The 25,289-nt window shown below is 43.1% G+C and overlaps 1 protein-coding gene across 2 annotated transcripts in view; it reads right to left on the reverse strand.

The window, feature by feature from the left end:
• Positions 1-25,289, reverse strand: part of EVA1A (eva-1 homolog A, regulator of programmed cell death) — a 205,166-nt gene that overhangs the window by 11,070 nt on the left and 168,807 nt on the right. For both annotated transcript variants that reach the window (XM_041420852.1, XM_041420846.1), the window contains one exon: positions 1,440-1,604. In XM_041420852.1, the coding sequence (XP_041276786.1) occupies positions 1,440-1,604 (165 nt within the window). The remainder of the gene's footprint in view (positions 1-1,439; positions 1,605-25,289) is intronic.

The raw sequence follows: 25,289 nt of genomic DNA on the forward strand, positions 1-25,289 counted from the left end.
AATACTGGCCTGCATACACTAAACTCCAGCAAAGAGCACCACAAAACCACAGAACTGGTTTTATCATTGGCAGGATGGTGCAAGCACAGACACGGAAGACAGAAAATGACTGGACTTATGCAGGAAGGAAAAAACAAACACACACAATTTCACAATGGCCATGTGTTGCTACACTGTGTGGTTCCCTGGTCTGCCATTCCTTTGAGCATCACACTAAAAGATATTCCCTTTCCTCCTTGCTGGCTTTGAAGACTTTTCAATGCCTAATCAGCTCACTGTTACTGGTTTTCTCCTCACCACCCTTCCTTAGTTGTTGCCAGTCACTTGAACAGTTTCTCTGGGAGTTTACACAAAGCTGAGCAAAATGTTTTCAGCCAGCAGTAAATTTGCCCAACACCCCAGTACAAACACAGGAGAGGTTATTCATGATACCAGGCTGACATTAGTAGTTTTAACAAAAGAAATAAAACAGGAAGGGAGAACTACAGAAATTTCCAAGTATTTTGGGTTTTTTTGAAACATTCTTCTAGGTTTTAATTTCAAAATGACATCTTTGAAAAGTGGTGCATATTTTGAAAGTGAATGAATAAAGTATGTGAAAACTAAACAAAAGGTTTCATTCATAGAAGTAAAATGTTTAGATGAGTGGAAATGAGTTCAGGATATTTTTTCTTGCTTAAAAGAATCTCCAAGATCACAATATTTATTTGGAACTAACTTAAAACTCTTTTCCTTGACAGTTTTTCAGTATGGCCTCCCAACTGACAAACCTGCTATTGCCAGTTCTTGTTTATTTGTGAATTGACTATCCAAGCTGTGGATTAACTTTGCCAGGAGTGCAGACAGAGACAAGCTCTGCTCATACCGACCCTCAAGCTGAATCTCTGGGAGCACAGACTGGGATTTCCAGTAGTGTCGTAAACCATCTCCTCCATACAGGGAAACAACACAAAACCACTGAGGAACCCAACACGTGCTCACCTGTGCTTTTCCTTTATTCATACACCACCCCTTCCTCCTACTCACCTATCCCTAGAGATGGCTAAGATCTGACTTCATTCATATCTTTCCACTTTGCATTTTATGAAAATAGCATTGCATTTCAAAGCTCAGTTGAAAACTTCTCTGTCCCATGAGGCAGATCTACTGTCTCTGCCCTTTTTTTTTTCTTTGCCACTAGACAGGTCTGGAAAGTATTTTTGTGATGAGTTTGGACATGCATGGCCATGACTGCTATCCCAAGAAACCCTGTGTTCCTTGAACAGTTTCACAGTTTCACTTTAGCCAGTCATTGGTCACATCTTGAAGCTGTCACAGCCCTTTCTGACTGTGACGTGGATGGAATTTAGGAGCAATACAGAAATCCAGACAAGAGGAGATGAAAAGGAACAGTTACAACACTGTGAAGTTTGGGCCAACACCACAATGGTCACAGGTACCTGGGAGAGCTCGCTCTATGTTGGAAGGAGAGACATCCGAAAGGAACACGCCGTCCCCTATAACATTGGGGTCAAACACTCTTGGCTGCAGTGGGAAATGTGGCTTCTGATGCCCTTGTTGATTGGTGGGTCCTGCCTGAGTTTCATGCAGAAGCTTCTTGGGAACTGAAAGAGAGGAGCAAGAAGAGCACAGTTGTTAGAGTGTTATTTCAGCTGGTCAGAATGAGAATTGTCACGTCATGCTACGGGCTCAGCTGATAGTTAATTATACCACGTGCAGCCCAAACAGACACTCATTTTCCACTATGATGAATGCTCTCCAAATGCCAGCACAGAGACATTCAATGAGAGAATGCTGGAAACCTTAAAGTGATTAAGGTACTGTTTATTTACAGTTAAGCCTTGAGACTAGGCTAAGGATCAGGTTCAAATGTTCTATTTAGACACTCATCTCAGAAACAGAAACAGAGGTTAGTAAGCCAGGCTTTGGCCTCAGCTCTAGGCTTCAGAGCACTCCAGTTACAGCTCTCTGTTCCTACCACGACAGCAGGCTGGACAGGATGCCCTATAGCAATGGAAGGTATAGCTGTGCCTGAAATCCTGCCTCTCTCAGCCACCAAGCTGCTGGCTCAAGACTGAACATCAGATTCAAAAAACCAAACTCTAGAGGATCCTGTCCACATGAAAACATAAAGCTTAAATAGTCCACCACAAAAATAAGTTCTTGCTGTAATAAACCCTCCCCATCCTGTGAGATCCAAAATACACTGTTTCCCATTGAGTTGTAGGCTGTAAGATGGGAAAGGCCCATTCTCCATTCCCGCATCCCAAGGAACACGAAGACTCAGCTAACCCCTACTACTCTCTGTTTTGTCAGCCACAGCACGAGCAATATGCAGGTGAAATGATGGGTTAATACTTGACAGATATTTTGGACATCTCTGGTCTCTTCTTTGGACCAAAGCATGCCCTAATAACAGGAGTGTTTTCTCCTCCTTATAAGGCCAGTTCTTCAGCTGCACAACCAGGTAAAGAAATCAAAGCTGGTGTAGCTACCTCAGTGCACACCCGCTGAAGGTGAATCCACACAGTGAATTCGCTAATTTCCCCTGTAGGGACAAAGAATGGAGTCATCTGTGGAGCTGAACCAGTTCTCTTCCTCAGCCACAGCCAACACCTGAGGCTATTTCAGAGCAAAGTGCTTCTCCATACAAAGAGAAGAAATATGTATACAGGTCATTCTCTTCAGAAAGTAGAGGAATTGAGTGATGAAAGACAAAAATAAATTAAAACTTCCACAGGAGAAAGATTTGTTTTTCCTGTTAGTGACTATACGTTAAAGTCTAGTAGACAAGCAAGACTTCAGTGTGCTTAAGACACAGACTGTTGAGCACTAGGCACAAGTTCAGTAGACCAACATGAAGTTCAAGAGAAGATTTCTGGGATGCCCATGTCCCCTTTCTCCAAGTCTAACATCACTTTCCTCTCTCATTCCAAGCAGGCTGCCCCCTCCCACTGCCTCAGTTTCCCCAGGGCTCCGCTTGGGATCATGCTATCTCTCATCTCCACCCTCACAGGGGCGTGAAGAAGCACAATTAAAAATGCAAAGCACTTTGAGATGCTTGGCAGAAGCTTGAAGGAGAACTTGGAAAGAGGGCAACTCTGGATCAGAAAGGAAATTCCTGCCTGCCCCCTGCAGCTAATCAGCTGCCAGACTGGAACAGGAGATTTAATCACATCCATTAAATTTGCCTGCATCACCCACCACATTACTGGTGGGTGAAATGATCCAACCACTTTGTTTACATTATGTTTGACTTACTGTCTTTGCTGAGGCAAAGAAAATTGTAACTAGATTTACAGACTGACCTCTTGTATTAGGCTGCCAGGACATCAGCACTGAAGTTCTTGCATTATTAGAAGAGTCATGCTAGGTCAGGAAACAGACAGAAAACCCCTCAGCTTCTGAATATCAAAGAGCTGGCACAGAGATTTCTAGTGAATTGCCTGAATTGGCAACAGTTGGAAGGCAGCAAAAAAACACATTCCCTGTAGGAACCAGACAGGAATGAGGGGGATACCTGTGCCAGGGAAATATCAGAAAGTCTGGAGAAGGTGTGGGTAGAACAGAGATTATACTGCAAACCACAGCCAGGGAGAACTGCAGTTCTGGGTGCCAAATTTGAGGCATCCAAAAGGACGAAGAGTTCATAGGGCTCAGCGCCCTCCAAAAATAAAGAGTCCTATTGCTGTATCTCAGACTGGGGACCTGGTAAGTATTTAAAAGACACAGGACATTTTCCTTTATACACTTTCCACCCAAACTGCATCCCAGTAACCTGTTGATAGGCATCCAGTGAAGAAAATGAAGCAAAAGGCTTTCATGTTTCAGACTTATTCTTCCTAAACATCTCCTTTACCTCTCAGGATTCATGACCATCTCCAGGGCACAAGACAGGCTGGATGAACCTGCGTCTTTCATAGAAAAAGTGACACTACCCAACACTTAAACATTTGAGTGAATCAGGGGAAAGAAACACCATCATTTCTGGGTGTTCCTAAGCATGCCCAGCGAACTGAGATATGGCTTTTCCATCTTGGCATCTATGCCACCACCACCTGAATGCTACCTACAGGACCAGGGGAGGAGTCAGGTAAAGCAAACCATTGCTGAATCAGTCAGCAACTGGTCAACAGTACCCCAAGGAAGAGTAGAGATGGAGAAGTATTCAAAGAGAAGCATCGATAGAGAGGGTTATTGTCACAGCACCTTATGGAGTAGGCCTCACCTCTTCGGGATGGTGAGGACATAAGAACACTATCTGGTAGTGATTTGGTGCCTTGAAACAGAGGTGGCTGTGAGGACAAATAAAACAGAGGTGGCTGTGAGATTCCCAAAAGCAGGCACATGCTTAACACCTGTGACTAGCACACACTTTGGTACTTTCAAAAATTCCAAGAGATGCTTTTTTTCGTGTCAGCATCCAGATCCCTTTAAAACTCTGGAAGCAACTTAGAGCAGCACAGGATGTCTACAGCACACAAACTTGGACTTTTCCATTTCAAGGGATCATTTTTCTCTGTGGACTCCATAAACATCTCGAGTACATTTTGCCAGGAAAGGGCCATCTTTACAGAGAGTACACAGAGAGATGGCATGCAGCAAGTCTGCTCTTTTTCTAGTTTATATGATGCTCAGCCGATACACAGCTTTCTTTTGATTTAGAAAGACTGTGAAATGGAAAGCATTTCTCAAGTGTAAAATACCTCACAATTTCCAGTTAGCTCCTGTGTGGCAGCCAACTCCACAAGAAAGATTAAACATCTGGTTCCTTTGAAATGCCCTCCTTAAATTCTCCAGAGAGGAGTGCATCTGACACAAAGCATGGCATGAGTTGAAGCAAAGTGTCAAGGAAAGTTATTTATTATTAAAACCACCAGAAAAAAGTACCAAGGATTTTAGTCTTACCTCAGTATTAAGCACAGAAATCCTGGTAGGGAAGGGTTGGAACTTGTCCTGCTCCATGCAATTGAGCAGAGAAGTTAAAGCAACTGAGCAGAATGAGTGATGGATCAAGAGGGGAAGAAACAGCTTCAACCAAAGTGTTCACACACCTCATGGTCAGGAACGCTGCACTTAAAAATGCTCATGAGAAATGAGCTTGGATCATCCAGAAGAGAGGAGATTAGTTGCTCTGGGGGGCTCTAGGGACTTTCAGTCTCTCAGGGGGTAGCAGTCAGCACTGAAATGTGGGTATTTATCCAAATGATAAAATTCTACAGCAGCTTGGGCTGTGCATCTGAGACGCACAGGCAGAGCTGTAACTTTTTAGATGGCAAGCCCTGCTCAGCCACTCACCCTGGGGTTCAACTTAAATGTCACCACATGGATTCCATGCCAGGCAGGACTTGATCTGGAGACAAAGTGTCACCATCTCTGTGACACTCCATGAAGATGCCTGCAGAAGTTTGTTCTAGGTTATAAATCTGCAATTCTTTTGGATCAGCAGGTTCATTCCTCTTCCATTACAGGCTTTCAAGTCTTTACATAATCCCTCTGTGTCTGCTATAAAAGCAATCCCAGCTCCCACTGCTCATCTCTCCGAATCAACATCATGCTAGCAATAATTTATACCAGTTCCCAACCCAAGAGCTGCATCACCCATTTGCAATGAATTAATGGCACCAATCTCACAATAAAACCTCTCCTCCACTGCCTGGCAGCCTCCCCCCAGAAGGGAGAAGAAACGGGGGAGGGAAGGAAAATCAAAGCCAGAGTGTGCTCTCATGGGCAGAGCAGATCCATCAGAGGCGGTAGGAGCAGCCAGCAGGACAGTGAGAAAAGGCACATGCTGGTGCTGCTGACAGTATCCTTATTTGTACTCGGTGGAGACGCCTTCTGCTGGAATTTTCACACAAGCAGTTTCTTGTGTGGCCAGAAAATCCAGGGCTAATGAAAAGAAAAAGTTACTGTGTCAACAAGCAGCAACATTCTGAATTGCAGTGCTAAGAGATGGAAAAGGCCAGTCAATACCTCTGCACTGTTAATTACAGGCAGAGAATCTCAGACTGGTTTGGGTTGGGAGGGACCTTAAAGACGATTTTGTTCCATCTCTCCTGGCCTGGGCAGGGACACCTTCCAAAAGACCAGGCTGTTCCAAGCCTCGTCCAACCTGGCCTTGGACCCTCCCAGGGATGGGGCAGCCACGGCATCTCTGGGCAACCTGTGCCAGGGCCTGATCACCCTCACAGTCAAGAATTTCTTCCTAATACCCAGTCTAAGCCTACTCTTTTTCAATTTAAAGCCATTCCTCCTTGTCCTGTCATTACATGTCCACGTTCCTCCTCAGGTTTCTTGTAGGCCCTCTTCAGGTATGAAAAGACCATAACGAGATAATTTGCTGTGTTTCCTATGTTGATCTCTGTAGTTTTAAACACTCCAGTCCGGGGGGTTCAACCAATTGCCACAATATATTATTTTCAGAGGAATACTGCTCTTTCTGTGTAATTATTTTCCAGCGTTGCTGAGTGTTTCAATTTAAGCACATATATTATTCCCCTAATACAAACAGTTGATGCTATAGCCCCCATATTTTATGGATGGGGAATTGGCTCAGGGACAGAGTTTTGAAAGTGTTTAAATACCAAAATTATTTGTCCAATTTCACAGAGGGAGTCTGTGCCAAAGAAAGGAAACAAGCTCAGCCTTGCACTCAAACCATTCCCTCTTTTTGCTAATTTGACCATTTGGTGTTTTCTGATGCTTGCTTTGTCCTGAACATGCTTAAAGACTTCCACTCCCAGGAAGCAATTATCCCCTGACCTCCATCTTCACTGGGTATACACATCAGTCAACTGGAGGGGATCAATGAAAGCTCAGTGTTTAAAACACACATACAAGGGGCTTGTCATTTTCCAGTCCCCTGCTCTATATTCTCCTGTGCATTTTCTCCCAAAGCTCAGCATGGTTAAAGCAAATCTGCAGGATCTTCAGCAAACTCTCCTGAGCATGCTTGAAGCAATTTGAACAGAAACATTACTCCCTCGTCAAGGAAAATTACAACCAAGCCTTTTATCTGGGCAGGTTGGGGCCAGGAACTGTTGGTACTCAACATATTTTTAAAACAATAATAATAAAAAAATACTCCTGTGAGTAAACACCCAATATAAACTACTGCATGTTTTTAGAGGTAGCATCTCTGAAGGATTCTTTTCTGAGATGTGAAAATTCACAGCATTCAGCCTGAAATAGGATCATTCATGATTTTATTTTAAGAAAGCAATTCCTTAACACATGTGTATATGGCTCTCCCAAACTGCAGAACTAACAGTGAGTTTTGTGCAGTAAAACCTAAATTCACTAAGCAGTCAGTCAACAATACCTATTAAAATAACAGTTTTTGGCTGTGCCAGACCATAAAATATCACAGAACAGTCAGAGAGCAAGAAAGAAAAATCCCATACAAAAGACTCTGCACCTGGTGACAACAGTAACACCACTGTGTAGCTGGAAACATGGGGGTGGAAGATGATAATTTGATTAACAAAAGTAAATTGAGGCACAGCCTACCCCCTTGGCTTTATCCCAAGGGTCTCAGACATGGCCAAGGAACAAGTTGAAACCTTTTCCAGCTATCCATGCTCCATCTAGCTCAGGGCCTCACACGGAAAGAGGCTTTGCCTCTTCTCATGATCACATGTGTTGTGTCAGACATCCAAAGCTTATCTTCAAATCCTGCCCTGACACCAGACATTCTGGACTTTTGGTCAGATAAGAGTATAATCATCTGACAGGAGATCATCAGATCCTGCAGCTCTCAGATCTCTCCATGAGCCTTGGAAAAGGCTGAGTGCCCTTGACATCTGCTCTGTACCCTGGCTGCAAAAGCCTGTCATAACATCCTATATTTTATTTAGAGTGAAGGTACAATACCATTTAAACAGGAAGTGTAAATTGTCCCAGGAGACAACAAGAGACATGAAGGGACTTTCTGCAACCGACCATAAGTCTGAAAGTTGGGATTTCATCAACAAACTGCCATGAAAAACCTTCACTCTCATAAGAAAAACCCCAAACACCAGATCAGAGATTTAACAAATGCAAGTGGTCCAGACCTCAGTTTCCATCTCCTTCAGTTATTTTGAAAAAAACTTTTTTTTCACCCAGCATGGAGCTAGGCTGCAATCCTGAAACCGAATGCAAAGCCCAAGAGCAAGAGGGAGGTCCTCAGCCTGCTGCAGCCTTGTTTTCCATGTGTGGTGTTCCAAACCACCAGTAACAAGGAAGTGAGTCATGCCAGTTACAGTAAGGCCACTTCCAAGCACCATACAGAAAGCAAGTGAGACTGTCTGGGAAACGAGCTCTGTCACAACCAAAGCCACCTACACCTCCCTGAGCCTGCAGCCTGTGCCAGGGCCCTCCCTCCAGACTCTGCCCAAAGCAGGAATCTGTCTGTTCTGCTGGTGATTTGGGGTGGTGGGAAGTGGTACAAGCTGGGATGTCTAACACAACCCATAAAAACTTTCAGATCACTCTGCCAAGACTCCTCCTGAGACAGACCCGATGCTTTGCCTTTTACTGTATCTCCTGGCAGCAGCCAGCTAGAGAAGTGTTGTGCAATAAGAATATAAATACAATACACACAACCCTTTCTCTTATTTGCCCTCCACAGAAAAGGACATGCTTATCCTTTCCTCGTGCAGCTGCAATCAGAGAAGTGATTTCCGAAGTGGAAGCAATTGCAGTCCAGAAACAAAGCCATGGAACACAAATCAGCTCAGTCTCACCACTGCTCCCCATGAAATCTCTTCCAGGTAAAAGGCCCAGTGATGTGAGAGGCTCTGGGAGATGAAGGAGATTTAGGAAACGCTGCACATCCAACTGAGACTTCACGGGGAGGAGACAAAAAGGAGCACCATTCCCTCCCAGGCTCTCCTCCTGCACAGGGCAACAGAACACTTTTCCCTGACTCCTCTGACTTCTGCCTGCCCAGAAATGCAATAACCTTATTAGAAGATCCAATTCACCTAATGTGAGAACTCAACCCATGCCCTGTAGGTACCTAAGGAAGAAGTCCTCCTTAAATAAGCTATGTTCCTAAGCTCCCTGTATCATCAACAGTGAAAGGTGGGTGCCTTTGAAAGCCTCCAGGGAAGATTCTGTCTACTTAAATTTAGGAGCCTAATTAGGGGTAGTTAATGAATCATAATGTTACCTTTGGATTTATTCTCCTGAGTGTATCTGAGTTGAAATCTTACTAACTGCCTCACATCTTTTACTCAGATATTTTTCTGCTATCTTGAACTTTCCAAATCTGAATTTGAAGCTATAAAACACCTTCATTTCTATCCAGTGATGCATGTGCTCGATCTGTCCACAGGCAGTTTTCCTTCTGCTTTCATAGCCATGAAAGTCAGTTGTTCTTCTTTCATCATCTGAAATGTAATAACAGAATATGAAGCATCTTTTGCCAGCAACTCATAAATCTCCTGCTTGATGTGGCTTTTGCTCTCCAAAGGGCACAGGGGAAAGCATCACATGGGCCACTCTGCTCCCTACATGTTCTATTTGGAAAGAAAAATGGATCAAAAGGAAGAAAGCCTTGTAAGAGATACCTGTAGATACAAAGAGTTTCATCTCTTTCATCTGGTAAATTTCTGCCTGCTCCCAAAGTCAGGAGAGTTGTGCATTTTCACAAGATAACACATCTTGAGGAGGACGAGACTCAAGCTGATTCTTGTCCAAATTCCAGCATGCTCAGCTAAATCCCACCATGGCACCTTTGCCACCCATAGCTGTAGGACCTTCTTGGTAGTACAGCTGCATCTCATCTCCACCAGGCCCAGAAGAATCAGATTAACAAGGAAGTCAGGCTCATTCTGCCCGTCTTCCCTATTTCCCCTCTTTGGGCTGCATTTGTCACATACTTTCATTGGTACTTTGCAAACCAGCCCTGGCTTTCTTAGGCATTTAGGGAATATTTGTTTGTTGGTTTCTTCAGAGAGACTTATTACAAGCTGGAATTTTATTCAATGCTCTGAATATATCCACTCCACTTTGGATCAAAGTAGAGTTACACTAAGTTTCAGACTTTGACAGAACTCCTATTTCTTTTCATCATCTTCACTCAATTTAGTCAAACATTTAACACTGCAAGACTTTAGCTGAGTTGGTCAGAGCCTGGTGCTAAAAATGCCAAGGTTGTGCCATTCAATTAAGTACTGGAATTGGTGATCCTTGTGGGTCCCTTCCAAACCAGAGTACCGTGATTACTCTTATAATACAGAGCTGTTTTGACATTTAGGCTATAGGGCTTGGCAGAAATTCTTTTCTGAGGCTTATCTATTTTTCAGGAAATATGTGGCGCAACATGTGGCTCCCAGGAGAACACTGACAGAGCAGTGAGTATTATGTGTTCAAGTGTGGCTGATCCAGAGGCAGGGCATTGCTCATGCGAGGAATTGCTCACCAGCAAGGGAGAGTCTCTGTACTCAGGATGCCAGCCCATACCCAAGTGGTTCCAGCCCTGCAAGTTATCAGGAATCAGCTGAGTCACAGCAACCAGTTCTGTAAAACCTGGGCCAAAAGACACTCCCTTAAATTTCAGTGAAAGGTGTACACAAACACTGTCAGAGAAAGTGGCCCTTGGAGATCTTCATGACTGTGTACCCAAAAGCAGTGTTTGGGTGAGCATTATCCATCATTTGAGACAATTAAATGAGAGCCAGGGCAAGGATATCCAAGATAAAGTAGGGAGAAAGGGATGAGGTAAAGGGCCAGAGGTCCTGAAACCCTCTAGAGCTGATGGGAAGCCATGGCAGCCTCCACCAAGCACAGGAGAGGAACAGCTGGCAAGCAGAACCCAGGCAGGAAAGGAAGGTACCAGGGAAAATAACATCTACAGCTACATTGCACTGCCCAAATATTTTAATAAAGAGTAAGAAGCCTAGTGCTTCAGCATCTGAGCCAACAACTAGCCTGGTATGATCCAATCATTATATTCCAAAAGTTAGGAGTATAATTTCTCCTCCAAGACTATTGACCAAGATAGATATTTAGGGTATTTTCTGTGCCTGTCTCTGAAGCAATGTCACCCACCCTATAGCCCACTGACCACTTATGACCTCTGAGACACCAGAAGAGCAATCCAGAAAGGAAACCTAATTCAAAGAGAAACCACAACCAACACATCTCTGGATGTTCCCCCTTGTTTTGTCTCGGTGTCTGCTGGCAGGCACAGCTTGGAGATTCTTCCCAACTGCTCTCCTTGCATAATTAAAGTGTTGGTAATTACGGCAGCAAAACTATGCTGTGTACAAAAATATTTTCTTTCTATCCAAGTGCTACTTATCCAAAAGTGTGTGCTAGTTCTTTATCAGTTCATCAGCTTTTCCTCTCTGCAATCAAACAGAGAGAACTAGGCAAGGGGCTAGAAGTTTTTCCCAAAAAGAGCAGTGTCTTGATAGCAGGAGATGAGGAATGTCATCAGAAAGCAGCTGGTAACCTCTGCCATTAAAGGCAGTGACTTCTTCTGGTCACATGTTTGACTTGGTGTGGCAATTGCCAGGATCCCATGAGATGCCCAGACTGGAAACCCTGCACAGGGAAAGGTTATCAATTGCATTGGAACAAAGTTTAGGAGTGAACAAAACTGTGTAAGGCAGCTACAGGGCTAAGTGCCTTTCAATTATACACAGATGAATGCAGATCAGTATTTACTGAACAAAAACACAGCTTAGTTGGAGACCAAAACTCAGTGTGGGGATCACTGGCTCCTCAGTGGTTCAGCACTTGGCTTATAGAAACCAGGCTACACTAACAAACTTGAAATCCAAGGATCTGTGAACAAAGTGGCAAAACTGTTTTCAATATAAATCCTTCCATTCACATGGTTATAACCTGTGATACATCCTCCTTTGGGGCTGAGATTTCCTGAGCACAGTGGAAAGTTTGAGGAAAAACCCTATAGATGTTTTTTAATTATGAGTATTAAGCCTCCCCTGTTTTTTCAAAGTACATTTACAGGCAGAACATCTCTAACACAGCATCAGCTTTAAATAATCTGGCTTGGAGACTGTGAAAAGTTCTTTGCATGGTTTATGTATTTTATTTTATTTATTTTGCTGGTGGAAAAACACGTAGCATGCATCATCTTGCTTCTATGCATACCCCAAGGGAGCAGTAAGGACTGCACGCCCAAATCTTACTACAACTGCTACTGTGAGTAACTGCCAGTTTTGTGAAACAGCAAATTACAGTCACTTTCCTGACCCCACATAAAAGCAGATACACACCATGGAAAACAATGCCAGGGTTTTGTTACAGCCCAGTGAGGATGTTCCTGAGCACCTACCCCACGCTCTTATGCAACTTGCCCTGCAGCTACAGTCTGGGAGCACTGGGAAGAAACTGTGGGAATACTCAGTACTGGATTCTTGTGGCAACTTTCCAGCACTTAATAGTGGGTTGGGTTTTTTTAAGAGAACACAAGGTTTTTTAAAGCTAAGTGTTTGTTTCTATTAGGCTTCATGAAATGTTCAGCAGGGATATTTCTTGCACACCAGTCTGCTCTTTCCCACTCTCCACACATGTAATTAAGATTATTCATTTATATGAATATCTCAAATGATACCTGGATTCACACCACCTGATTGAAGGTATTTTTCTGGGATGGGAGGGGGTAAATTTGTCTCTCCATCAGTTAGCCTATACAGATAGGCTGACTAATCCCTCAGTTTAACCCCTTCAGTTAGACCTGCATTAGTGCATGTAAAGCTTTGCAAGACTGAGCTGCAAGCTTGCACATTATATATGGACATACATTCAGGTGTAGGACAGAAAAAAGTTTCTCTCATTCTAAAATTAACAGAGGTAAACAATCCTGAATCAAATCCTACCTACCTATTAATACAGAAATTATTCCAGGACTGCTTGGGGCTCACTTGAGACCTCTCTAACAGGCTGGCAGGTCTCTGAAGACCCTGACTACCTGCAATACTTGATTCACCAGGTTGCCACCCCAGCCAAGCCCCAGGGGGTCATTCTGGGAAGGTCAGCAATGCTCTTCTTCTGGTGGTCTTTGAAAAGCCCTGCCCAGTTTCTGCCTGTTTGGGTAGCAAGGCCCATCTACTGGCATTGCTCCCCTTTCAGAATTACTGAATTCAATCAGTTAAAATGTGTAAACAGAGACACATCTTATCCTGCCATGTGTTTGAAAGTGTTTCTTATCACATATTCCAAAGGAAATGCAGGTTGCTAACTCAGCCAAAGAACTCCATACTGTAGGACCTCTATTTTTAGGCTTCCTTTTTGAGGCTCTTAATAAAAACATTTCTTTAACACATACCTTTGCTGCTAGCAACTTGAACCCAGGGCAGAGCCTTTATCTGACATGCACTCAGTTTAAGGTACCACTTCTTTCAAGTGGAATATAATGCTCTGTACTGCAGTATTTGTTCCCTCCACTGCATATCTTGAGCCTACCAAGCCTGATACCTTATCATCAGATAAAAGGATTAATCCAGCACAAAGAGGCTGTGAACACCTTTTGAACAAGTAAACCTTTAACAAACAAATTTCCTGGATGGGAGGATAGACAGGGATGGTTTATGAGACCCTGTAAACAGCAGAGAAACTCATAAATACAGTCCTTAAAGTACCTCTGTCCCATGCTGGGATGACCCCACCTCATACCACGGGATCCACTGCCCATCTCTGTAAAGACACATGCTGCAGGATTGGCTCAGCTCACAAATTGGAGCTGCCAAAAGAAAATTAGTCCCTATCAATGCAGCTGCACAGGATAAAATCTACCTCACAACCTGCTTGGGTTATAGTGACAAGATGTTATTAATTGCAATTCCAATAACCATACACATTACCTAAAATCTGAAGTAATCCACCTTAATTACCTTAACTCTAATAACTGCATGGGATCATAGCAGCTAGAGGAGAAAAATAGTTGTTAACTTGTTGACTGCCAGATGCAGACTGCTGATATGAGATATATCAAATATTATAGTATTAAAACTGACCTCAGCTTGGCAGGAGAATACTGTGATTCATGCCCATAACTCATGAGCACAGGGGGAATACAACAAATAATTGAACAAAGATCAAAGCATTGGCTGTTTCAGTGGAATAAGACAGGAGATTAATCTCATTTACACTCAGGTAAACCTCCTTCCTAACTTTCTCCCACTTCAGCAAGAACTGCAGCAACTCCACTGTACAAGTCTGTTACATCACTGCCTTGTTTAGACCTTTACCATTCCATTAATATCAATGTTACAGTAGAAGGTGAGAACTGGATCACTATTCTGTCTGGTCTGAGCTTTCTACCTTTGAGTTGACTTTTCTCTGTGAGAAAATAAAGACCCTATCTTAAAAATCTGTATTTAAAAAAAAAAAATCTTGCATCAAAGCTATTTTTTCCAACTTTGAGCAAACAACTCACTTCCAATTATGTTCTAGGTAATGGAAAGTCTAAGACAAATCAAGTTGGAAGTGAGGTTCATTGTGAAAGAGGCACACTAATTACAAACACTGTATGGAGAAGAAATGGCATCTTTGTGCTTGTACAGCAGCTGGTGCAAGGAACTGCCTGCTCAGTTTGCCAACAGCAACTCAAGCTCCAGAGGCACCCAAGTACCAGTTTGCAGCCAAGTTTCACAGAGCTGGAAATCAAAATCCATCTTCAGGCTGGTCTCCCTACAGCAGGCTGATAAAAGGAATGAAATGGCTGGGACATTATTCAAACTCAGGCATCCAATGGGGCATTAGATGAGCAGTAACTCTGATCTCTCACTTGTTTCCCAGGCTCTTCCAAGGGAAATCACAGCAGTTTGCATGGCAGGGTCTTGCACAAAGCCTCATGCAGCTCTTACCACCCTGTAAATCTGCTGTGATGGGACTGAAAGGACAGAGGTGAGATGAATGGTCAGATGACTCTTCAAATAATCATTAAATGGCTTGAGTTGGAAGGGACCTTTAAAGGTCACCTAATGTAACCCCCTGCAATGAGCAGGGACATGCACCTGTCCTCGAAGACCCAGCCTCCCTGATTCCCTGCAGGCCAAGCAGGCAGTGAAGTGTTGGTGCTGCTTGTTACGCATGAAGACAATGTCCACCCTCAGATTTTGTATTTCCCCAGATCATCTTCAGAGGCAGAAAATATTCTTCCTCAGTGGTGTCTTGATGTCATCTGAAGATGTGTTTTGTTAGCTTCTCCTGAAAGGTCAGAGTCTAAATACCCAATACCTACAATTATCTGCAGTTAACAAGCACCTGGGTGAGGAGGAAAAGGGATGCTGTGATGTGAAAAGGACTCCACGCACAGAAGTGATGACCCTGCCCCCATCAGCAGACCCTGACCTTCAAGTAAAGGGTGCCTGAAATCATGCCACAGTCACAGAACAGAGATAAATTAGTCCAACCATCAACCCACCCCCACCATAATCATCCCTAAAATATACCCACATCCAGACACCTCTTGAACATTTCCAGAGAGTGATTCCACCACCTTCCTGGGCAACTAATTCCAATGCCCAAATGGTCTTTCAGTGAATTGTTTTGTTCTAATATCTAATCTGAACCTCCCCTGGTGCAATTGAAGGTCATTTCTTCTCATCCTTTCACTTGAGACATGGTAGAAAAGACTAGCCCTCACCTGGCTACAACCTCCTTTGAGGGAGTTGTAGAGAGCAGTGAGGTCCTCTCTGAGCTTTCACACTAAGCACCCCCAGCTCCCTCAGCCATTCCTCATAAGATGTTTTCTAGACCCTTCACCTTCAGCTTCATCACCATAAACAATCAGGAAACCTGGGAAGGAAAATGTGTGTGGTCCTTCCAGTGTTCTGTTTAGACCTGTGAAGATTTTGTGATAGATAAAATAAAGATCACCTGATCCTTCTAACTGTTTACAATGGCACAAAGAGCATTAACCTCCACTCTTGTATGTTCTGGAAGAAGTAAACTGTGGTTGCTGTGATGCAAGAAGATTAAACACACCATTCACCTGGTACAGTGTGACCTTTGTGTCATTAAACTCTCTTCACCCTCAAAACAAGGTGACTCCATCCAAAATGCCTGCTGGACTAGCATGTGGTCCCTGCTGACTTCTGAAGCATGTCCAGATCATGCAACATAAAATGCCATTTCTGTAACTTAGCAGGAGGTCCACAGAGTTCCAGTGTCACAGATCATAGAATTACAGAATCATAAATGGCTTGGGCTGAAACAAACCCTAAAGACTACCTAGTTCCAAGCCCCCTGCCATGGCAGGGATGCCACCCATTAGATTGGATTGCCAGGGCACCACCAGCCTTGCCAGGGTGTTAAGAGCTGGGCTTTGCCACTATTTTGTTCTTCAGTACAGAAATGCTCAGTGAAGTCCAGAGGTCAAACACAAGGACTAAGCAGCTGTCCAAGCCTGGGAGGTCACTGCTGCTCCTCAGGGCTCATAGCCTGTGGGACATCACATCACAGGTCTGTGGCAGCACAACAGACAGAGGACCCAGTGATGACCTAGAGATGTGTCAGGCCAAGCAAGGAGCTGAATTTGCTGCCTGTCCACAGCAAAGAAAGCTGGAACAGCCCTGTGGGACTGTACCCAGACACAGGACCATGACACATATTCAGCTCAGGGATGTTATCAGCTGTGTTATCTGAATGGACAGCCCTTTAGGAACACTGAATGCTGAAATGCTCCACAGGCAAAGATGGCTGAAAAAATTTGCCTGTACTCCTCTGAACTGTTCCTGCACTCATTCCAGCCACATCTGTGGCAAAAACACTGATTGTATACAGAGGTACCTGCTCCAACAGCCCATCTCTGCTGCACCATCCATCCTCATGGAGCAGGACACATCCCTTCAGCTTGTCAGAGCTCCATGGAGAGCAGCCCTCAACCTCCTCCAAGGATGAAGGGATTGAACTCAGCCAACCCGAGCTGAACACTCTTATCAAACTACTTTTATCAAACTACTTTGTTAGCACAACATAGAGCTGCCACTGCCCAGAAGCAGGAAGGAAATTAATTACCATATCTTTCCCTAATGTCCTCTTGTCCTGTTAAACACAAGGAACACAATAGTTGTGTTAGAGAGTTCAGCAGGCTCATGTGATTGTGAAAGGATTTCATACTGGACATCTCATCCATCAAGGACATCAGAGGGTTTAAGGGAAAGATGGTGGGATAAAATAGTCTCCTGGGTCAAATTCAAGCCATAAATGTTGCTCCTTTTTATGCCAAAGGGAAGTCTTTGACTTTTAATCTTTCCCTATCTCAGTTAAATGATGCAAATCACAGAGAACTAAAATAGATGATAGATGCACAGCTAAACCTCCCCCATGTTCTTGGGTTCCCAAGATTTCTCTTGTAAATGCCACTATGACCACTTTGTAAAACTACAGTGGAACTTTTTCTTAAGCCATGCTTGTATCAATCATTTGATTTAATGAGCAAAGATTGTTTCCCATTAGTGTTTTTTTTCCTGTGATAGAACCAACTGTAGAGATAAAAGATAACTTCCTATTCTCATACTCTCAGCCCACAAACATTTCCATCTAGACAAGGCTTCAGAGCCACACTTGGACACAATGAACCATGACTGCATTTTTCCAAAAATATAATGTTATAGTCAGATATTAAAAATTCTCTTCCCTCACAGTTTGGCTGAGTGAAAACAAAAGTCCATTTTCTGATGGAGCTCCCTCAAGCCAACACCTCAAGCTCTTGAAAGAAGAATGCCCTGCCTAAAGAGGGTAGATTTAGATTGGATACTAGGAAGAAATTCCATACTGCAAGGGTGATGAAGCCCTGGCACATGTTGCCCTAAGAAGTTTTTGATGCCCTATCCCTGGAAGTGTTCAAGGCCAGATTGGACAGGGTTTGGAGCAGCCTGAGATTGTGGAAAGTGTCCCTGCCCAGGGCAGGGGGTTGGAATGAGATGATCTTTAAGGTCCCTTTCAATACAAACTGCTTTATGATTCTATGATGCGATTATGTTTTAATCTCTTACAGACATATTTTGCATTTATTTATTTTCTTGTACTTTTATTATTATTTACTAGGTGTTTTTCAGCACAGAAGACCCTGTTTGTATTCTCAATAAAAATTTTTAAAAAAACCAGAGGAAACAGTCCTAGAGAAATAAGTCTCTGTCAGTACTGAGCATGTGAAGTAGACATAGAGCGCTAGCAAGGTGATTACCCACAGACACAACAAGCTGTATCCTCTCACTTCCAAAACAGGCAGAGATTACAAGAATTGCAGCTCTCCTGAGACAGAAACCTTCTACCCAAGCTAAATACAGGTACAGCTTACCATGGCTGTGCTCCCAGCCTGGCTCCAATTCTGGAGAGCACAAACTCCTATTAGAATTAATTATTAATGGAAGTCTTGCCAAAGACACCTTGACAAAAAGCTCAATAGGATGTCTTACACTGGCTTCTACTACTGTTGGCACATGAACACAGATGGACACAAGCCACTATGAAAGATGGACTGTCAGGAGAGGGATTAAAAGCTGGCTGTGCCATTAGTCCTGACCCGGCCTGACCCGGCCTTCTTCTCCTCTGTTCTGTGCTCCCAGCCTGGCTCCAATTCTGGAGAGCACAAACTCCTATTAGAATTAATTATTAATGGAAGTCTTGCCAAAGACACCTTGACAAAAAGCTCAATAGGATGTCTTACACTGGCTTCTACTACTGTTGGCACATGAACACAGATGGACACAAGCCACCATGAAAGATGGACTGTCAAGAGAGGGATTAAAATCTGGCTGTGCCACTAGTCCTGACCCAGCCTTCTTCTCCTCTGTTCTGTGCTCCAGCTTTAGCACTAATGGCAGCAAAGCTGCTGATAAATGTGGGCCTTAATCAAACTAAGCACTTTTAATTATATAATTAGGAATAATTTTATTTTTACAATATAGGGAAAATTCAAAACAGTTGAGCCCTTCTACATCCATAAGGTGGAAGTGACCACTGTGGCAACTGAACAGAGTTTGCTGAAGTTTCTGACTGCCAGCGATGCCCAGATGACTTTTTGCTTTTTCTTTTCTATACCTTTTATACAACTTCTATGTATCCTCAGTATTTTAGCATGCATACTTGCAATTCCTTAAGTCTGATAACTTAGCATAGCCATATTTTGTGAGGCTGGGAGACCAAACATCCTAAAGGCCTCGTAGTAGGAAGCTGGAAAACCCTACTCTATCTTGGGAAACCAAGGTGCTCTCTCGAACATATCCTGTAAACTGGAGATTTGGCCCATCCAGGGGGAATTCCTCGGATGGGGGAATATCACACCATTCACCCAGGCTTCCCACTGGGGCATCCTTTTTAGATATGCTAATTTGCAGGGTCTATAAATTGTACACACAGCCTATCATGTTTGTGCATTGGGGCACATCCCACCTTGACAAAGTGGTGCACCAATAAGGATCCTTGTTAAAACACAGAGGTAAAAACCCCTTATCCCTTACCCGTGCCTGGTTCTCAATTTTCTAAGACCAGGAAAAGGCATTGCCGGCCAGAGTGAACCAGACCACATCCCAGCCTCTTGGGAGGAATGTCTGGATACAGGAATTGCTCTTTTCCCCAGGTGGACACAACTAGTCAGGCATCAACAGATTGGGATTCAAGCACTACACAGATGTCAGTCAAAAAATATGCCAAAAAGGCAAAAGATTATGTCTGAGTGATGAATTAAATGAAACGAATGTGCTACCCTTGTTTCAGCAGTCAGCAGGAAAAATCACAATTACCAACAACTCTAAAAGGAAGACTTGTTGGCTCTCATGGTTTGAATACCAAAAACTTAATGAATGTCCTCCCTCCCCTGGGATGACATGGTTCTCATATCCAGACGTGGTCCTTCCAAAGCAAGCTTGTGACAGGGAGGTGATGTGTGAAGCTGACATCTGTGTGATTTCTGCTGACAACCAGTGCATATCCACCCCAGGCAACAGGGCTGTCAGCTCCACAGCCTTCACTAGTCCCCATTTGTAAATCAAACGCTGAACATTACAAACTGTTAGACACTGGTCCTGTGTGGCTGCCTGCAACAGACTCAGAGAGTGTAGCAAAGAATACAAGCCTGTGACCCAAAAAAAACAAAGTAAATTTGATTTGCATATTAGATTAGAAGATTCATTCCAGTGCCATACATGCACTACCACCAAATCTGATTTAATGTATCCTCTGTCAAGAAGAAAACATTTCATTTTAAAGTCTTCAGACAGCCTTGGTCCATAGCTGACAATTACCAACTGTTTCTCCTCAAAAATGAACCCAACCAAAACATCTCTCAAATACATGGTACATTAATCTACAGGCATGTTCCCCCCTGCCACCAGGTCTTAGAGGTGCACTGGCTCACACCACAGGTGCTGTCAGCTCTCAGAGCAACCACAAAAGATGGGGTTAGAGCTGGCACCCCACCTGTCTGGGTGCCCCCAGCTGAGAGCTGGATACCTGACCAAAGCACCTGGAGCACAGCACGGAGCTTTGTCATGAGTTTAGAAGAAGGTTTAAACACTGGATTTCTGGTGTGAGTCACTAATTGCTGCATCAGCACAGGCTTATTCAGCTGAACATGCTGTTCTGCAGGATGGAACTCCAGCGCATCCTAGAGAGCTCAGATGCAGGGTCCTCCCAGCACTGAGCTCCTTGGTGTGCTGGCACTGCTGCTGTAGGTCCTCCTTGCAAACTGAGGAGGCCCAGGGCATTGGTCCAAGCACAACAAATGATCATTTGTACTCTTTAAATGTTCAAACAGTGCTCTACAGCAACTTGGCCCATGCCAGCTAGTACTCTCCCCAGTCACAGCTGGCCGTAGACTGGATCGTTGCCCTCGGGTAGTTGGGATACATGTGACTGCCTGTTTTGAAGGAAAAACATCTGGCTAGATGCAAGTCCTGCTGTGCCACTCATCCCTAGGACAAGAGAGGCTTTGCCACATTTTATTTTACAGGACAAGTGCAGTCCCTCTGCTCTGAGCAGTGCCCATTCATCACCATTCATTGACACCTAACTCCAGGAGTTTTGGTAAGGAGTAAGACCCCCAGCACAGATGCTCATACCTTCCCATTTGCACAAGAGAGAGCATGCCAGAGCCTGAGCTGATTTAAATTGTCCTGAGAAATCTGGCAGGGACTCCTGTGCTGCAGAGTGAAGCCAGCTGGAACGTAAGGCTTTCCACTCCACACTCTGTACCCAGCCAAAAATCACATGTGGGTAGCGTCACCGAAAACCAAACACCTTCTCCTGTCCTGCCTCAAGTTCTGTGTGAAAACAAACATTCTCCTTCACGGCTGGAAAACTCATATTTCAAGGCAGAGTTTTGTGCTTCAGGAAAAAAACATCCCAAAGTGAAAGAGCATCATTAGCTTTGGCACTGCTGAGGAGAAGTCCATGGAGAGTTCGACTGGCAAACAGTCAGAGCATCCCAAAGTGAAAGAGCAGCATTAGCACTGCTGAGGAGAAGTCCATGGAGAGTTCGACTGGCAAACAGTCAGAGAAGCACAGCAAATCCTGGCCCTCAAAACAAGACACTGCGTGGGTTTAGGAAAGTCACTAGTTCAACCTGAGGCAATTGCAAATCAGAGCTGAATGTCACAGAGAGGCAGGGCTGGAAATGAGTTTGCTGGCTCATCTAGTCTGCCTTTCTAGACCCATAGTATGATCCCATCTAGCTTGCTTTTAAAGACCCTCAGTGACGAATACCCAGTGATAACCATTCCAGAACATCTCTCTTTTCACCTCTATAACATTTTATTGAATACAGGGCTCGAATTCCTTTGCTACACTTTATGCTCTTAGCCTCTCATGCAAGATGATCAATAGGCCATCTCCACATCTCTGCCACAGCCTTTAATGTATCTGAAAATTCCTAACTTACTCTCTTCCCAGACTTCTAATTTTAGGATAAATGACTGCAAATTAGGATTCATTTTACAAATATACCCAAAGGCAAAAACAAGATTGATGTTCTTCCTGGAACCACATAAACACAGTTTAAGGGGGTTTCTGCTCCAAAATGTTTGTAATTGACATAGAAAATCAAGGGAGGATGAAAGCAAAAACGTCAAAGAAATCTGTTATTCCTATTTTAAAGGTAGGAACTTGGTACAGAGAGACACGTGTTTAGTCTTTTCAAGAACTCCCATAGCTGCAAAGGAGTTTACAGAGAGCTTAATACTTAACCAAATTATTGCATTTGAAAATGGGGTTATTTCTGCCTCTACTGAGCTGCTAGATAAACTATTTTGAATTACAACCTGAAGATATATGAATGTTCGTGACAGATCTGGGAAACACAAACCAGATCCTCCAAGAGCCCCTCCAAAGCCCTAATCTCAAAACCATTCTTCTTTGTGGGTGAAGCAGAGATGATTAATGGCATTTTTCAAAGCTCTCCAAAGATCACATTTTTCCTACAGGAGCTTGAGACAAAATGATCATTACTTGCCTGACACACTTACATTCAAGGCAAACCCTAACAATGAATATAAGTTGAAAATATTCTGCATATCAAATTTACTGTACATGCAAATTTCTTTCAGATAGAACCATTAATAATCGCCTGAATGGTAAAATTTAGGATTTTCTAATAAGGTCTTCTGAGTATGTATGTGCATTCCTTATTGTCCATCTGCTTCACTGAGCAATCAGCATTTTAATTCTTTTTTTTTTTTTTTTGACATTAGCACAGACATAAATTCCCTGCTTGTTGCCATTTTATGCTGTAGCAACATTTTACATGCCCTGGACTGCTATGGTTTCAAATTCAAATAACTCACACAGGAGAGGCAAGTATAATTCCAGCATATCCACAGAATACCAGACTGTTTGTGCCTATCTGGAGCAATATTAGAATTTATTAGCCCCTGAATATATTGTAATAAATGTGAAGTTAAGCCTAACAAACAACAACAACAAAAAAGCAAACCAGTAATAAAAACAAAAACAAAAACAAAAAAAAAACAGTGAATAGTATGCTTCTAAATAAACATAAACACTTCATAGTTGGTTTTGTGGCGTGGTAGGAAGTTGCATGTGAGGATGGAGTTAGACAAACAACTTGATGAAAAAATCTGGGTCTAAAAGAACCTCAGGGGAAGCAATAAATCTTGAATTGTTCAGATATGAAACATCCAAATAGAAAAACTGTTGCTGGTCATTAGCCACAGGGCGTGCTTAGGTTGATGACCTCAGTCTGCTCATGCCCGCACAACTGTGGCAGCAAACCATCAGGCAGCAGAGCAGCAGAGCCAGGAGTAGAGTCAAATCCCATCGAAAGGATGGAGTTTTACCCCACTGAAAGGGTGGACAGGCATTAGAACAGGCTAACCATGGAGATGGTAAAATCATTCCTGGAAGCATTAAAAAAGGCGTGGATGTGGCACTCAGGGATACAGTTCAGTGTATCTTTTGTTTTAACTTGAAAAAAGATTAATGAAGACACAGAGACAGATCTCAGGGGCCTTTCCCAATTTTAATGATTTTATGATTCTTGCAGTCCTTTTGTTTTAACTTGAAAAAAGATTAATGAAGACACAGAGATGAGTTTGTCGTGTTGATGCCTTAAGATTTTAGCCTTTACATTTTTCAAATCCTGTGCTGCATTAGTGCATAACTCTAAACTTCATATAAAGTGTTAACTACTGTCTTCCCACTTTGGTCAGACAAAACAATTCCTTGGGCCTGGAATCCAAGGACATCCTACAGCCTCAGGCTCCAAAAAGCATAAACAAAAGTGAATTGGGAGGAGCAAACTGAGGGAATAGGACTTTATAACCTGAAGCTGTAATTGGAGAATTAACTCCTGATATGCAAATAGACCAAACTTATATCTATCTATCTGAAAAACTCATGACTATCATCCATATTGGGTGTAGCCCCTCTCAGAGGCTTTTGACTGCCCAAGGTGTATCTATTGAAGGCCTTTAATAAATAGCCACTTTATTCTCTTAACTTTGTCTAACCTCTATTCTAGGTAGCCACTCCAAAGCATCAGTGTGATTCAAGACCTGAAAAATGCTTTATGCTGGAAAATTGAAAGATAATGCTGTTTACTATATCAACATGGAGTCTGTGAAAGATGCCTGGATGTATGAAGAGAAGGAAACTGCCAGCTTCCAGTGAACATAAAAGTCATAGCACACTCCCCAAATTATAGAAACACTGCAGGTCTTAAACAGTCAGGATTAGTAATCTTTATTATCACTACTACACGTGCCTTGTCCTTCTTCCATCAGTGTGATTCAAGACATGAAAAATGCTTTATGCTGGAAAATTGAAAGATAATGCTGTTTACTATATCAACATGGAGTCTGTGAAAGATGCCTGGATGTATGAAGAGAAGGAAACTGCCAGCTTCCAGTGAACATAAAAGTCATAGCACACTCCCCAAATTATAGAAACACTGCAGGTCTTAAACAGTCAGGATTAGTAATCTTTATTATCACTACTACACGTGCCTTGTCCTTCTTATGGGTTCTCCAGACAAGGTCTAAACCCCAAGATGGGATGTGTTTATTGTACTGAGCTTAGTATAAAGGTACATGGATAAGATGTAATTCAATTTGTATGTATTACATCACATTGGATGATCCCACGGTCTCTTCTGGCTTTTAAACTCCACAAATGAGCCCATGACCTTTATAAAGCACTGGATGTACTGGAGAAGATGTTTAAATGTATATGTAATGAGTTTCCCATTATGCTAAAGCATGCATCTTCAACTCTGCTTCTAACATCACTTAACCTCATGTCTTTCCAAACATGAACTATACTCCCATACTTTCAGCTCCTGCATTACTATTACTATTTATGTGCACACAAAGATAGTGTTTCCTGTGATCTCAGCACCATCAGACTCCTTTCTTTTCTGTTAGAGTTGTCTGGTCCCCTCCCAGCTCTTCCCCTCGTACTCATGCAGCCAACACTCTTCCTTCTCCTGTTCCCCTGAGCTGGTGTCCCCCTTGCTGTTCCACCCTGCTGTCTCAATGGAATTCCCCAAATTGGACATCACTTCTTAAACTCTCTGTCTTACTTTGGGCCAGTCCTCCAGGAACCATCTTTCTCCCAGTACACTTAGGGATGACCCCTCCTTAGCTTTTAATACTCTCTCTTTTCCCACCCAGACCTCCCAGACAGACAATTTAGGGCATTTTGCACCAGTTGTCCTGTATCCATGTCCATGTGTATGGTAGTAGCTGAATATGACTGTAGGGTAAGAGTTGAAAGCTCTTTAATTGTGGTTCAAACAAAAACATCTAATTTAAAACCAAATTGGGCCAAAGCTAAAGGCTGAGATTTTCACTATGCAGAGAGAAAGGCTG

This window comes from Onychostruthus taczanowskii, unplaced genomic scaffold, assembly GCF_017590055.1.
Source record: "Onychostruthus taczanowskii isolate IOZ18803 unplaced genomic scaffold, ASM1759005v1 scaffold11, whole genome shotgun sequence".
In the NCBI taxonomy this organism is placed as follows: Eukaryota; Metazoa; Chordata; class Aves; order Passeriformes; family Passeridae; genus Onychostruthus; species Onychostruthus taczanowskii.